General features: G+C 47.8%; 2 protein-coding genes across 4 annotated transcripts in view; one reads left to right on the forward strand and one right to left on the reverse strand.

The window, feature by feature from the left end:
* Positions 1-16,106, forward strand: part of ARL2BP (ADP ribosylation factor like GTPase 2 binding protein) — a 19,808-nt gene continuing 3,702 nt past the window's right edge. The window contains exons 1-6 of one of the 3 annotated variants that reach the window (XR_004270537.1): positions 1-301; positions 960-1,021; positions 3,355-3,461; positions 4,585-4,670; positions 5,211-5,307; positions 10,913-10,973. Coding sequence is in view for 2 of the 3 variants with exons in the window: in XM_032283969.1 (XP_032139860.1) it covers positions 264-301; positions 960-1,021; positions 3,355-3,461; positions 4,585-4,670; positions 5,211-5,307; positions 15,183-15,296 (504 nt within the window). In the remaining variant the exon portion in view is untranslated. Of the gene's footprint in view, positions 302-959; positions 1,022-3,354; positions 3,462-4,584; positions 4,671-5,210; positions 5,308-7,294; positions 8,745-10,912; positions 10,974-15,182; positions 15,297-16,106 lie in introns of those variants that run through there. The other 2 variants (XM_032283969.1, XM_032283971.1) reach the window with 2 other exon arrangements.
* Positions 11,297-16,106, reverse strand: part of PLLP (plasmolipin) — a 26,547-nt gene continuing 21,737 nt past the window's right edge. Inside the window, exons 3-4 of the mRNA XM_032283972.1 lie at positions 13,998-14,120; positions 11,297-12,253 (exon numbers count right to left, since the gene is read on the reverse strand). Of these exons, the coding sequence (XP_032139863.1) occupies positions 12,137-12,253; positions 13,998-14,120 (240 nt within the window). The 3' untranslated portion in view covers positions 11,297-12,136. The remainder of the gene's footprint in view (positions 12,254-13,997; positions 14,121-16,106) is intronic.

The following is a 16,106-nucleotide window of genomic DNA, read 5'->3' on the forward strand; positions in this document are numbered from 1 at the left end:
CGGGGCACGGCGTCCCAGCGGCAGTCACCTAGGCCTGTACCTGCGGCGTCGTCGGCGGGTGCAGAGCGCCCGGCAGGGCCTAGAGGCCGGGCTGGCGTGTGGCCGCAGCCGGGTACCCAGGGCTGGGCCTGGCGCGCAGGCGCTGACCCGACTGGGCAGTGAGCCGCCGCGGCCTTGGCTGCTAGGCCTTAACCCGGCCAGCCGCCGCGCCCTGCTTGTGGGTGGGCCGCGGGCGGGGTAGGAGCATACGCGGGGCGGTGGCGATGGACGCCTTAGAAGAAGAAAGCTTTGCGCTGTCTTTGTGAGTAACTCCGCAGGGTGCGGCGGGCGTACGCCCAGGGCCTGACCCTCTAATACGGGCGTCCTTAGGGGCGGGGGGGCGGGCAGGGTCGGGGCCGCCAAGGCTCTGTCCCAGCTCCAGGCCTTCATTTTGTGGAGTACTGAGGCCGCCGGTTTCAGGCTCCGTAGGACGGGAGTGCGAGGCGGGTGTCACCGTTGATCAGCGCCTCCGTCACAATTCCCAGCCGTCAACCCTCAGCTGTCAGCAAAGCCTGGCGGGGTTGAGCTGCGGAGGCCGGGCCGTGCGCCCGAGGCCCCTCCACCCCTCCCTGGCCCCCACCTCCCGGACTCCTGACCAAAATGACTCCCCTGGCAGGTGTTTTGCCCGCACCAGGTTCATGCATACACGCAGACAGGTACGGGGTGATAGCGAAGAGCCTGGAGAACCCGGTTTTATGAAAGTGTAGTCGTCACATTGAACGTTCATGTCACAAACGTGTCAAGTGTTTCTCTTCTGTTTGGACTTGCTGGATTAGACAGTCATTCTTAATTGCTGAAGATGGGTGATGGGAAGTTCGTTTGCTACTTTTTTCTCGTGTACATGTTTGAAAATGTCCATACTACAAATATTTTATTAATGCATTATATGAAATAGCACCTAATCCAGGAATGTTTTTCAGCTCCTCTGCCTCGGATGCAGAATTTGATGCTGTGGTTGGATATTTAGAGGACATTATCATGGGTAAGCTTTTAAGATACTGTTTTTAAGGACTGGCATACTTCTTCTTTAAGGACATTGAAATCAATTTGGAGAGTTAATTTTAAAAATAGAAAACATCAAGCTGCATGCAATTTTTAGTGTAGCACAATGCAATACTTAAATAAAGGCTTACTGCAGTTTGTCTTAGAAACAAACAGCCCCAGTACTCCTGAAAACATCCGATAACCGTAGATTCAGGGGCCTGGAAGGGACTGACTCAGGTAATGGGACACTAGCAACACTATAGGAAATACTGATCTACTCTATTTCATATGCAGGGTAGGAGCAATTTCATTTTTAGATAGTTTTGAGTTTTAACATTTTCATGCCATAAAACACATAAAACCATAACCACAAGCACACATGGCTTGTGGTTAAGAACAAGATGTTAAGCTTCAGCTTGTTCTGTATTTTCCTGGGTTTTGAGTTCCTACTTGTGGATGTATTTGGGCATCCATGAAGCTTGCTAAGTAACAGGCAAGCAGTCACAGTCCCCAGAGATTTAAGACAAGTATGTAGGAGGGGAAAACTTACATTTGAGAAAATTCTGTTGATTTTAAGTTGTATAAGAATGAGGAAAAGAACACTGTTATTTGGTGTTATTGGCTCCATGGCGTAATCCATTTAGTATGAAAATTACTGACCAAGTTTTTATACCTTCAGATATAAAGGTTCATGCCCTTAACTCCTGAATATAGATGTTTCATCATTAAGGTCTTTTCCCATATGGACTTGAGGATTTCTGGGGAATACTGAAGAATCCATTCAGTTCTCTTGCCTATTATACCCTATATGCTATGGGAAAATGAGCCTTCTGTGAGCCTATGGTATTTATCCCAAGGTCTGGGTCCTTTCTGAAATTTTCCTTTTATTTTTAGAAATAATCTATTCAGTTGTTAAAATTCCTTATTCCAGGCTCGGTGTGGTGGCTCACACTTGTAATCCCAACACTTTGGGAGGCCAAAGCAGGCAGACTGCTTGAGTCTAGGAGTTCAAGACCAGCCTGGGCACTATAGGGAGACCCTGTCCCAATTAAAAAAACAGAAAAAATTCCGTATTCCCTATCATTTATTAAGTGTTCACTATGAACTAATCTATTTACATGAATTCTCATTTAAATTCTGCCTCCAGTCCTATTAATAGATACTATAAACACTTCTTATTTTCCAGATAAATGAGAAGTTTATCTGGGGTTTAGAGAAGTTAAGTAACTTACCCAAGGTCACACAACTAGTAAGTAAGCAGCTGAGATGGGATTCGAACCCAGGCAGGCGAGCCTCTTTCAGACCCCATACTTTTAATCACTGTTTCCATAACTGCTGCTGAAGTTATATCAAAATAAGAGAGAACCAATTCATTCCTTTATAAGAAAAGTAATGTGAGGGAGTTCCCAAGCCACCCTTGTGGATGTGTTTAAAATGGACTGAAGGATGGCGATTGTTGCACAACAGTGTGAACATACTTAAAGCCACTGAGCTGTGTGCTTAAACATTAAAATGATAAACAAATTTTATATTTCACCACAATTTAAAAAGAAAAAAGAGGGCCAAGCATGGTGGCTAACACTTGTAATCCCAGCACTTTGGGAGGCTGAGGCAGGCAGATCACCTGAGGTCAAGAGTTCAAGACCAGTCTGGCCAACATAGTGAAACCCTGTCTCTACTAAAAATACGAAATAAGCCCAGCGAGGTGGCACGCACCTGTAATCCCAGCTACTCAGGAGACTGAGGCAAGAACCCCGGAGGTAGAGGTTGCAGTGAACCAAGATCACACCATTGAACTCTAGCCTGGGTGACAAGCAAAACCCCGGCTCAAAAAAAAAAAAAAAAAAAGGGCCAGATGCGGTGGCTCACGCCTGTAATCCCAGCACTTTGGGAGGTCGAGGTGGGTGGATCACAAGGTCAAGAGATGGAGACCATCCTGGCCAACATGGTAAAACCCTATCTCTACTAAAAATACAAAAATTAGCTGGGCGTGGTGGCACGCGCCTGTAGTCTCAGCTGCTTGGGAGACTAAGGCAGGAGAATGTTGGCTTGAACCCAGAGGGTGGAGGTTGCAGTGAGCCGAAATTATGCCACTGTACTCCAGCCTGGGCGACAGAGCAAGACTCCATCTCAAAAAAAAAAAAAAAAAAAACAGGATTGGTCTATTTCAACATCAAGGTCCCATTTAATACACACTTAAGACATGAGCTTTCCTTCTAGAGATTGACCATTGAGAAGGCAGTACTGCTGACATAGATCCTGCCTGCTTATAAATCATAATTGTTGGTAATCTCCACTTAAAAAGAGTAAATTTTCCCCATTGTGGTTCAGATGACGAGTTCCAGTTATTACAGAGAAATTTCATGGACAAGTACTACCTGGAGTTTGAAGACACAGAGGAGAATAAACTCACCTACACACCTATTTTTAATGAATACGTAAGTAGATTCCTATGTCTCCTACCAGGAGGTCAGAGTTTTTTTTTTAATTTAAATTTAGAATCAAAAGACATTGAAATTTTCTGCCTTTTAAAATATGCCACTAGTACATTGCCAGGAATCCTCATAAGAATCTGGTTTAAGTTCATTTTCCTCTGCACAGCCTTTGGGCATTTTCCAAAAGGCTTTCAGGCAAATATTTGATTAGCTCATTGGCTCCTTATTTAAAAGAAGTTTGAGCTGGGCTTGGTAGCAGACTTGTAGTGCCAGCTATTTGGGAGGCTGAGGTGGAAGAATCACTTGAGCTCAGGAGTTTGAGACCAGCCTGGGCAACACAGAAAGACCCGTCTCTAAAAAAAAAATAAATAAAGATAACAAAATAGGTTTGGCTTATCATAATCCTGCTTTCAGTCACAGTACATGAGTTCTTCATACCTTTCTGCATGCATTTGACAAACCTCCTTGCTTTCACACATTCTTTCTTTCTTCTGTATAATCCAGTCAGATATGTACGACTGTTAAGTAAAAGTGAAAACTGAGTCCAAGATCACTAATTAGTTGGTGGAAAAACCAAGACTGGAACCCAGGAACCTCAGCTTGTCACCCCTGGGTCTCTACACTTTAACCTGAGGTCTCTTGCAGCCCCCTGGGATTCTGTCATCTAAGAATCCATTTCAGCCTCCAGGACTTTATTTTCTTAACACGGAAACGTGGCATAAACAATGAAACCTGCCCAGAAAGAACTTGTGACTGCTTCCATGTCTATGTTTTCTGTATGTTCTGTTTGCACAGATGCCATCCACCCAGGAAGCAAAGCCCCCAGTTATCGCACCCAGCACTGGGTTGTGGGTGTGGGCATGGTGCTCCTCGCTGTCTCCACCTGTATCAGGGCATCCGCCCTGTTACAGCATCATTACCAGCTAGTGCTTCTCTTCCACACCAGGCTGAGTACTTCTCCAGGACAGAAGCTGTGTTTTGGTCCTCTTTGGTGTCCTTGGCACTCAGTGTAGATTGTGGCACACAGAATAGGACTTCAGGAAATGTTTGAAGGGCTGGAGGGCAGGCTTTATAAGTCTTGTTTTCCCAAAGTGTGGTCTCACCAAAATCTTTTCTACTGTTGCAGATTTCTCTGGTAGAAAAATACATTGAAGAACAGCTGCTGGAGCGGATTCCTGGATTTAACATGGCAGCTTTCACCACAACATTACAGTGAGTTGAGCTTGACTGATGTTTGTGTTTTGTTTTGTTCTCACTTTCTTCCTTGCCTAGGCTGACCAAAAGACCCTACTTGTTTTGTTTATTTTCCTGTGCATGCCCTTGTGGTTAGGTCCTGTGTAGGAGGCCGTCAAACCTTTTAATGAAATCTTGAAAAGACCAGGCACAGTGCTCACGCCTGTATTCCCAGTGCTTTGGGAGGCCAAGGGAGGAGGATCACTTGAGCTCAGGAGTTGAAGACCAGCCTGTGCAACATAGTGAGGCCCAACTCTACAAAAAACAAATTAGTCAGGTGTGGTGTTGCACACCTGTGGGCCTAGCTACTCAGGAGGCTGGGGCTGGAGGATCTTTTGAGCCCAGGAGTTCAAGGCTACAGTGAGCTATAATGGAACCTCTGTGCTCCTGCCTGGGTGACAGAGAAGACCCAGTCTCAAAAAAAAAAAAAAAAAGTGCAGGGGGTGGGGATGGAGTGGGGTAAAGAAAAATGAACGCAATCTTGAGGACTATTTCATCTGGTGTCTGTTCCTTTTGTAGGCATCATAAAGATGAAGTGGCTGGTGACATATTCGACATGCTGCTCACCTTTACAGATTTTCTGGCTTTTAAAGAAATGTTTTTGGACTACAGAGCAGTAAGTTACTCCTGCCTATTTAGCCACTTTGAGCTACTTAGAAAGTTCCGGGTAGAAATACTAAACACAAACCTCCCATGCTTCCCCCATCATTCTCCCTTTAAAGTGGCCAGTATCAGTCCAGCAGCTGATGAGGTATCAGAGGAGTGAGCTGCTATTCTACTGTGGCTGGGACCTTTTCATGTTTTCATGAAACAAGCCCCAGGTACCATCTTAGAGTTCCTAATCAGAATGACAAAACAGGTCTCATTCTACCTTGCCTTTCTTTTCTTTCTTTTTTTTTTTTTTTTTTTTTTGAGATGAAGTTTTGCTCTTGTCACCCAGGCTGGAGTGCAATGGCGCGATCTCAGCTCACTGCAACCTCCGCCTCCCAGGTTCAAGTGATTTTCCTGCCTCCACCTCCCGAGTAGCTGGTACTACAGGCACCTGCCACCACACCTGGCTAATTTTTGTACTTTTACAAAATAAAAAATGTGGTTTTACCACGTTGGCCACTCCTGATCTCAGGTGATCCTCCTGCCTCCGCCTCTCAGAGTGCTGGGATTATAAACGTGAGCCGCCACCTTTCTTATGATGCAAGCTCTTTATAAGAAAAATAGGAGACCGGGCATGGTGACTCACACCTAGAATCCCAGCACTTTGGGAGGCCGAGGCACGCAGATGGCATGAGCTCAGGAGTTTGAGACCAGCCTAGGCAACATGGCAAAACCCTGTCTGTATGAAAAATATAAAAATTAGCTTGGTGTGATGGTGTACACCTATAGTCTCAGTCATCTACTTTGGGGACTGGGCAGGAGGACTGCTTGAGCCCAGAAGGTTGAGAGGGCCGTGAGCTGTGATTGTACCACTGCAGTCCAGCCGGGGTGACAGTCCGACCCTGTGTCAAAAAAAAAAAGAAAAAGAAATGGTGTTGGGTGTGGTGGTGCATGCCTGTAGTCCCAGCTGCTTGAAAGGCAAGACAGGAAGATCACTTGACCCAGGAGTTTGAGGCTGTATTACACAGTAGTGGTGCCTGTGAATAGCTACTGCACTCCAGCCTGGGCAACACAGCAAGACCCCCATCTCACAAAAAAAAAGAAAGAAAAATGTTTTCCCATGAAGGGAGTTTTTTTTTTTTTTTTTTTTTTTTGGGGGTGGGTCCTTGCTCTGTCGTCCAGGCTGGAATGCAGTGGTGCAATCTCGGCTCACTGCAAGGGAGGTACTTTTTTTAAGAGTTCATTTTAAGAATGACCAGGACCAGGCTGGACACAGTGGCTCATACTTACAGTTCCAGTGCTTTGGGAGGCCAAGACAGGAGAATCGCTTGAGCTTAGGAGTTCAAGACTAGCCTGAGTAACATAGCAAGACCCTGTCTCTACAAAAATAAAAATAGGCTGGGCACAGTGTCTTATCCCTGTAATCCCAGCACTTTGGGAGTCCGAGGCGGGCGAGTCATGAGGTTAGGAGTTCGAGACCAGCCTGGCCAACATGGTGAAACCCCATCTCTATGGAAAAATACAAAAATTAGCTGGGTGTGGTGGCGGGCACCTGACTCCCAGCTACTTGGGAAGCCGAGGCAAGAGAATTGCTTGAAAGTGGAAGGCACAAGTTGCAATGAGCAGAGATCGCGCCACTGCCTTCAGCCTGGGTGAAAGAGTGAAACTTCGTCTCAAAAATAAATAAAAAGCCAGGTTTGGTGGTGCACATTTGTAGTAATAGCTACTCAGGAGGCTGAGGCAGGATGATCACTTGAGCCCAGGAATTACAGGCAGCAGTTAGCTATGATCAAGCCACTGTACTCCAGCCTTGGTGACAGAGTAAAACCCTGCCTCTTAAAAATAATAAGACTAGGGCAGGCTAGTACTGAAGAGAAATGCAGGATAACCAATAACCTCTGTTCTCTTCCTATGTACTCTTCCCACCTTGAGCTCTACCTTCCCCACGTCAGAGGCAAGATTCTAAGCCAGGGTTCTTTCTAGTCCTTGCCTTTGGTTGTTTTCTCATATAGGAAAAAGAAGGCCGAGGACTGGATTTAAGCAGTGGCTTAGTGGTGACATCGTTGTGCAAATCATCATCTGTGCCAGCTTCCCCCAACAATCTGCGGCACTAGGTCCTACCTCCAGCCAATGAATGGGATCATTCTGGATGTCGCCGGCCCGATAGGCTCAGCTCATGATGACAGAATACATCTTAAAAAGACTGGCTCTGTTATGTAACTCTTCGTGTATGTTAAGTATTGATAGGTCAAAACCAAAATGACCTAACCCCTCCTGGACCTGTTTCTCCTGAAACACCTTGTATTCATTTACCATAGTATTCCTCTCCTCCTCAAGTAGACACCTCTCTCAGGAGCTTCTGAGTCAAAAGACGCTTCTGGAGTGAGCCCATGTCAGGCACTCCACCTGGGGGGGCCTTCCCCCAGCACACATGCTGGTGTGTGAGTGTGGACTCACCCGCCGTCACCACCCCTGCCCCAGCAGGCTCGGCATGAATCTTTTTGTGCACTTGCACCCCTTTTTCACATGGGTCATGGTTTCAGTACTTCAGCCTCAGTGGGGTTCCTGATGTTTGTCTAGGGTGTTACTCTAGCTCATCTTGAGATTTCGGAATCTCCTGTGATCACAGCTTGTCTCAGCTGTAGGAACCAACAGAAAGAGACGTCCTCTGATAAAAGCTCCACTTGAAAAGCCACCCTTAGTCCTAACATTTCCAGTCCTAGTGTCACTGTCTTCTGGTTCTGATTTAGTCCCCACTGTTTCTAGAAGTCTCTTTTAAGCATTATTTTTGAAAAAAAAAAATATTTTTATAGATGAATACTCAGGCTAACCTAGTGGATGTGATCTTGGAACTTCCATGATTATCCACGTAAAAGATCAAAGTATTATATGCTGTGGGCTTTTTAGGTGTTAGTGCTGTGAAGGCAAAAATGCTTTCTACATTGGCGTTCGTTCCTATGTTACTGGACACCAATGAATGTATGCTGTGTGCTAGAAATAGACTAAAACAGATTCTTATTGCATGTTAGTGTGCTTGCATGTCTGCTGAAAATCCTTCTGTATAAACCAGTTTGTTAGGTTCTCTGGCTTAGGTAGGGACTGCAGTTTTTTCCTGTCAAAATCTCTCCTACCAAGATGGTGTTCCACTGTCCAGCCCAGCATGAGTAGCAGGTAGAACACAGCTTTACTGGCTGTCTGCTTTGGTGTAGTGCAGTGTGTGTTGGATTACTTATGAGAAAACATGTATGTCATCTCTAGAAAGAAAAAAACATAGTAGTCCAATTCCCAGTGTGTCTCTTTGACTTTTTTTAATAGTAAAAATAAGAATCTGTACTGACTTTTCATTTGGCCATTCTGGTTTTAAAGGAAAAGCTACAAGCTCTGTGTTTTTCTGTACTGATCTGTCACTTATTAAATACTTTTGTACCATGAGTAAAATTTGAGGTGTTTTGCAAGAACCACCATTCTCGATGAGTCTATTCTTTCTGTAACGCAGCCACCGCCATCAGGTTATTATTGCTTTGTGGGTTTTGTTTTTTGTTTTTGTTTTAAGGCTAGTCAAGTGAAGCAATGGGAGTAGAGAAGGAACAAGGAAACCTGCCACTGGTTCCGATCTATTAGTTATAAACACCACAGTACTTGCACCAGCCCACTTTGGCCCTTTAAAACCACTCAGAGCCAGCTTTTTAAAATGCCACCTCCCCTGGGCTTGCTTTCCTTGCTCTGTCTATAAATGGGACTGTCTACCACAGCCCAGGCGTGTTGGGGGCCCTTGCTGAGACCTGTGGACCAGTCTGCCTGCTTGAGAAAAGGCCAGTGGACAAGTCCCAGAGATTAAATGATGAAAAAACGATAAAGGCAAATTGGTTTTTCACACTTTTTTGGGGGGTGTGGGGGGGTGGAGTTTTGCTCTTATTGCCCAGGCTAGAGTGCAGTGGCATGATCTTGGCTCACTGCAACCTCCACTTCCTGGGTTCAGAGATTGGGCTGCCTCCCGAATAGCTGGGATTACATTACAGGCACCCACCACCACGCCCAGCTAATTTTTAGTAGAGACAGGATTTCAGATTTCACCATGTTGGTCAGGTTGGTCTCAAACTCCTGACCTCAGGTGATCCACCTACCTCCCAGAGTGCTGGGATGACAGGTGTGAGCCACTGTGCCCGGCCAGTTTTTGAGTTTCTGCTCAGAAAAAAAGCAAGTCTGTTGTTGCTTAATATTATAAGTAGGCTTTCTGGTTTCTTTTAAAATAAACTAGCAGCCTCTCTCCACCAACAGACACCTAGACTGTGATGTCAGGTGCCACCTTTGATGGGGGTCCCACCTGGCCTGGGGTGAGGAAGTCCTAGTCCTCTTGCTTAGGACTCCTCCCAGTGGAACACAAGGCACGCAAACTGCTGAGACTTAGGATTGACAGAGCGCCTTTAATGTGTCCCCTGAAACAGGCTGTTTGATTCATGCCAGAAACATAACGGGTGAGCTCTCTAACTTGCCTAGGAATTTGTTTTGCATTTAAATGCATTGCCCTTCCTTAAAACCAAACTTTTTTTTTTAAAGACGAGGTTTCACCATGTTGGTCAGGCTGGTCTTGAACTCCCAACCTCAGGTGATCCACCCGCCTTGGCCTCCAAAGTGCTTGGATTACAGGCATGAGCCACCATGCCCGGTCTTAAAACCAAACTCTTACAACTTATTCCAGGAATTACTAATTTATTATTCAGACTCTGAGACACTTTAAACAGTGATGCTACTAATATTTATACCAAGGCCAGGTGCAGTGACTCACACCTATAATCTCAGCACTTTCGGAGGCTGAGGAGGGAGAATCACTTGAAGCTGGGAGTTTAAGACAAGCCTGGGCAATATATCAAGACCCAGTGTCTACAAAAAACTTAAAAATTAGCTGGCCGTGGTGGCATGCACCTGTAGTCCAAGCTACTCAGGAGGCTGAGGCGGGAGCATTGCTTGAACCTGGGCAGTTAAAGCTGCAGTGAGCTATGGTTGTGGCACTGCACTCCAGCCTGGACAATAGAGCAAGACCCTGTCCCTTAAAAAACAAATTATACTAGGACAACATCTCAAACTGGGCTTGTCCCAGGCTGACTAGGACATAGGTACTGGACTTAATCCTTCATCCCTTAATAACAGAGTAGCTCATCTGCAACTGTTTGAACTTAGTTACATTTTAATTCCCACTTTTAAAAAGGAACCAGAGGCTAGGTGCAGTGGCTCATACCTATAATCCCAGCACTTTGACAGGCCAAGGTAGGTGGATCACCTGAGGTCAGGAGTTACAGACCAGCCTGGCCAACATGGAGAAACCCCATCTCTACTAAAAATACGAAAATTAGCCGGGCATGGTGGCGGGTGCCTATAATCCCAGCTACTTGGAAGACTGAGGCAGGAAAATTGCTTGAACCCAGGAGGCGGAGATTACAGTGAGCCAAGATTGCACCACTGCACTCCAGCCTGGGCACCACAGCGAGACTCCATCTCCAAAAAAAATAAAAAAAAGGGACCAGAGGGTGTCTAGAAACGCTTTTACCTTATTGTTGGGAGAACGCTGCTCTGTGGTGTTGGAAAAATAAGCTCGGGAGTACTCAGCTGCTTTCCTCTGCTGTCTCTACCAGCTCTGAGCATGCAGCATGGCTGGCCTTGATATATGACCTCTGAGCTTCGCAGACTTGCGAGGTAGCTGATATTGTTGAAATCTTTCATTCAGTAAGATCACCTAACCTGCCCAAGGCAAGGGTGGCTAAGTTATTGCCAAGCTGAGACACTTGTGAGAATAAAAGGCCATGCAATTCTACTTGTGCCAGCACAAACAGCATAAACCAGGACTGCTCCAGATACAGCAAGCAGGAAGTGTAGGCAGCCTCCCTCCGGGCAAAGAGTTGGCAGGTGGTGCTGAAGGCCTCTAGATCGTGAACTGCCCTACGGCAGGCATCTTACACAGTCAAGCTCAGGCCCCCTGGAGGTTATAAGTACCTGCAAAATGATTCCCCAACATCTTGTCCAAATAATTTCTCTCATCTTTATTTTTATAAAAATGAAACAAAAAAACAAAGTCACCACCAACCACATGACAACTCGCCAGGCAAGGCCTTGCTTCCCTCCCTCCTTCGCGTCCCCTGTGCCTAGTCAGCAGGGTCGGGGAGGCAGTTGGCACTGAGGTTAGCTTCACCCAAAGGGAGTATTAAAGAGAGAGGCTTAAGAAAGGGAAGGAAACCTGGCCAGGCTTCTCAGTGTTGAGAAGTCACTGAAAACTGATTTGCTTTCAGTAACTGGCGTGTCTGAAATGCAGGGAGGGAAGACCATGCTGTCGACAATCATAACCCGCTTTGTACAGGTTGGCTCCAGGGAGAGGTGGGTCGGAACTGTGTTTAAAGGAAGGAGAATGGTTTCACGAGCTTGCTTAGCTCTCCCGGAACAAAGACTAAGGTGCTACATGCTGCCTGTTAGGCTTACGCTACAGCAGGTCTGGGGCTACAGGTCTAGAGTCCTTGTTAGTGCATTTAGTGCTGGTGAGAAGGGTGGGCCCCAGCCTGGGACGCTGAAGTCCTCTAAAGACAAGGCAGAGACACAGCCTCAGATTCCCCCGTCACCTTCCACTGAATAAGGGGGATGGAGAGGAGGTCTCCGTGGTTGGCCTCCCACAAGCCCAGATGCCTGCCAGCCTGGGCCTGCTTCCTTAGCGCTGTGAGAGCTTGTGTCTGATGGGCAGAGAGGAGCAAGTGTAGTCCCTGCGGGGCTGACCCTCTGTGCAGGGCTCCCCAGCTTCAGGCTTGCAGGGTGACCCTGCTCTGTGACCCAGCAGCGGCTTCAGCCCCAGAGGGGGCCATGGCACAGGCTGTTTAGGCATAGCCACCAGCCATCTGACTGGTAGCTGCATTGCTGCCTACTCCTCGCCAGGCCTGGTAGCTGAAGAAGGCGCTCACTCCATAGGCGATCATCACCAAACTCGCAAAGAACTGAAACAGAGGCGAGAAGGGCTTAAGGAGCAAGAGGGTGACAGTGACACAAGTTCCAAACGGATCTCAGGCCCAGACAGGAAGAGCTGTGGCAGCCGCACCGTCTCACACTTAGCCAGACGCATTTCACAGCTGTTTATCATGGGGCTGATAAGCACCAGTGTCCAGGGATGCCAACATTACCTTCTAAGCACGGGAAACAGCTAAGGACCACAGGCAGGCCTTCAGATTGTGATGAGGGCAATGAAGGAGAAGGTAAGAGTGACAGCGGGGACACCTAGCAAGGATTTAGTTCTATTTTTTTTTTTTTTTTTTTTTTGAGACAGAGTCTCACTCTGTCACCAGGCTGGAGTGCAGTGGCACGATCTTGGCTCACTGCAACCTCCACCTCCTGGGTTCAAGGGATTCTCCTCTGAGTAGCTGGGACTACAGGCACGCGCCACCACACCCAGCTAATTTTTGTGTTTTTAGTAGAGATGGGGTTTCACAAGAATTTAGTTCTAAAAAGACAACATTCAAAGGCCATCCTAGGAATTTTCTAGAACCTGTTCACACCTCTATACTCAAATCTGCAGCCACATTCAGAAGCTCCCCACTCTGTCCCCATCACTGAATTTGCTGATTTCAAAACTGCCCTTGTCAGGAAGAGTAAGGAACCCAAATGAGGGCTAGTCGAGGCCCTGCCCTCCTCTGGGCTGGGCCGTGGCTCCAGGCCTGGCGCCCAACCTCTCTGAATGGGAGCCTCCTGTCTATCAAAAGGGACTGGTAGTCCCTTCCTCTCCCTCACTGGGGACGTCACAGGATCCTGGGAGGAGACGGTGTGCAAGGCCTGTGGAGTGAAGGGTGACAGACGTGGAGGGGACTGCAGCCACTTCACTGGCCACCTGACATGGGCCCGGAGTTTGGATTTCGTGGGACAGCCTATGAATCTCCCAGAATGGTTTAAACCAAAAGGCTATTGCATGTGCTCTTGTCAGATGGAGAGTATGCAGTTTTTTACATTCTCCAAGGTGGCACATGACCCTAAGTCAGTGTGGCACAACTGATTCACAACAAGTTTCTACGGTCATCCCAGGCCAGGTGTGGTAGCTCACACCTGTAATCCCAGTGCTTCAGGAGGCCAAGGCACATGGATCACCTAAGGTCAGGAGTTCGAGACCAGCTTGGCCAACATGGTAAAACCCCGTCTCTACTAAAAATACAAAAATTAGCTTGGTATAGTGGCTTGCACCTGTAATCCCAGCTACTTGGGATGCTGAGGCAGGAGAATCGCTTGAACCCAAGAGGTGGAGGTTGCAGTGAGCCGAGGTTGCGCCACTGCTCTTCGGCCTGGGCAATAGAGCGAGACTCCATCTCCCAAAAAAAAAAAAAAAAAAATTAGCTGGCGTGGCAGCACACACCTGTAGTCACAGCTAATCAGGAGGCTAAGGCAGGAGAATCACTTAAACCCAAGAGGCAGAAGTTGCAGTGAGCTGAGATCACGTCACTGCGTTCTAGCCTGGGCGACAGAGCAAGACTCCTTCTCAAAAAAAAGTTAACCCCAGACTTCCATTGGCCACCACACACCACTCCCCACTGTTAATTACGGAAGCCTGGAAGCAGCCTGGCTCCCCTCTGAGACCCACTGAGCATTCAGGTGACAACTCAGGAGGTGGCAGGTACCTGGCTTCAGACCAAGCGAGCAGCATGAGTCCTGGGGCCGAGACCCTGCAGACCACTGAGGGAGCCCGGGAAGCAGACTCACCGAGGCAGCTGCACGCTGGTTATACGGCCGGGTGCCCCTCAGGGACGTCAGGTCAACTGCTGCAGAGCAGGCGATGAAAGCAGTCACGTAGAGAACAGTGGCACTGATGTTAAAGATCATTAACTGCAGGACATGGAGGTAGGGAATGGGGAGAGAAAAGGCTTCAGACACAAAGAGAGGCCACGCATGGTGGTTCATACCCGTAATCCCAGCACTCTGGGAGGCTGAAGTGGAAGGATCACTTGAGCCCAGGAGTTGGAGATCAGCCTGGGCAACATAGGGGGGCCCCATCTCTACAAAAAATAAAAATGTTGTCCAGGCGTGGTGGCTCATGCCTGTAATCCTAGCATTTGGGAGGCCGAGGCACGTGGATCACGAGTTCAAGAGATCGAGACCATCCTGGCCAACATGGTGAAACCCCGTCTCTACTGAAAATATAAAAATTAGCCGGGCGTGGTGGCATGCGCCTGTAGTCTCAGCTACTCAGCAGGCTGAGGCTGGAGAATCAAACCCAGGAAGTGGAGGTTGCAGTGAGCCGAGATGGCACCACTGCACTCCAACCTGATGACAGAGTGAGACTCCATTTTAAAATAAAAAAGTTATCCAAGCATGATGGTGCATGCCTTTGATCTCAGCTACTTGGTAGACTGAGATGGGAGGATCACCTGGGGCCAGGAGGTTGACGCTGCAGTGAGCCATGATCACACCACTGCACTCCAGCCTGCGTAACAGAGTAAGATCCTGTCTCAAAAAAAAAGAAGACATACAAAGAGACCAACAGTTGGGGCCTCCTGGTTCTCACTGGCACTCCCCTTGGGCAGCCATTGAATAGGGACACAAACACCTGGGGACCACTGACAAGGCCTCAAGAGGCTGAGGTTTCCAGGGGGTCAGCCCGTCAGCTGGAGGTCCCCAGGAAGGCTGCTGAGCAGGGAGCATGAACACACCTGAGGCTTGGGGAGGGGAATGACAGGAAGGCCTGAGTGATGGGGTAGGAGCAGTGCAGACCCATTCCTCAAAGAAAGAGACCAATCCATGATCCATCTTTTTGTACCAGCTAAAGAAATACAGGCCACTCCTCCAAGTGTGGCCCACAGGCAAGCCCAGACCGACCCTGGTACTACTGCAGGGCTTGGCTCTGTGGCTGATCCTGGGGCTGGGCCTCACATCCCTCTCTGCCTCCAGGGGGAAGAGTTTTTGTCTCCCTTTGGGCCACATCCTAAGCTCAAGGCTCCAAGCAAATGCCAGGGTCAGGACCAGGAGGACCAGACAGTCCCAGCTGGATACAGAACCACACTGGCAGGAAGGGGTCCTCTGCTGACAACCAGGCCCCAATTCCTCATCCCAAATGCTTGGTCCCCAGAGCCCATTCACAGTCTTCAGGCGTGGTAGCTCATGCCTGTAATCCCAGCACTTTGGGAGGCTGAGGCGGGCAGATCACGAGGTCAGGAGATTGAGACCAGCCTGGCCAACTTAGTGGAACCCCATCTCTACTAAAAATACAAAAAATTATCCAGGCATGGTGGTGGGCGCCTATATTCCCAGCTACTCAAGAGGCTGAGGCAGGAGAATCACTTGAACCTGGAAGGCAGAGGTTGCAGTGAGCCAAGATCATGCCATTGCACTCCATCCCGGGCAACAATGCAAGACTGTCTCAAAAAACAAACAAAAAAAACAGTCTTCAGACAAATGGCCCTCAAACATTTGGTTCATCCAATATACTTTTTAAAAATTAGCAACATTTTAAAATTAGATTTCATGAAAACCCGAAGACTTCATGTAAAACTTTCATATTAAAAAAATCTTGGCTGGGTGTGGTGGCTCATGCCTTTAATCCCAGCATTTTGGAAGGCTGAGGCGGGTGGATCACTTGAGATTAGGAGTTCAAGACCAGCCTGGTCACCATGGTGAGACCGCTTCTCTACTAAAAATACAAAAATTAGCCAGGAGTGATGGGTGCACGTCTATAATCCCAGCTACTCAGGAGGCTGAGGCAAGAGAATCACTTGAAACCGGGAGGCAGAGGTTGCAGTGAGCTAAGATCACGCCACTACTCCAGCCTGGGTGACAGAGCGAGACTCTGTCTTAAAAAAAAAAAAAAAAAAAATT

The sequence above is a fragment of the Sapajus apella genome, unplaced genomic scaffold, assembly GCF_009761245.1.
Source record: "Sapajus apella isolate SASKATOON/1434 unplaced genomic scaffold, GSC_monkey_1.0 scaffold15, whole genome shotgun sequence".
In the NCBI taxonomy this organism is placed as follows: Eukaryota; Metazoa; Chordata; class Mammalia; order Primates; family Cebidae; genus Sapajus; species Sapajus apella.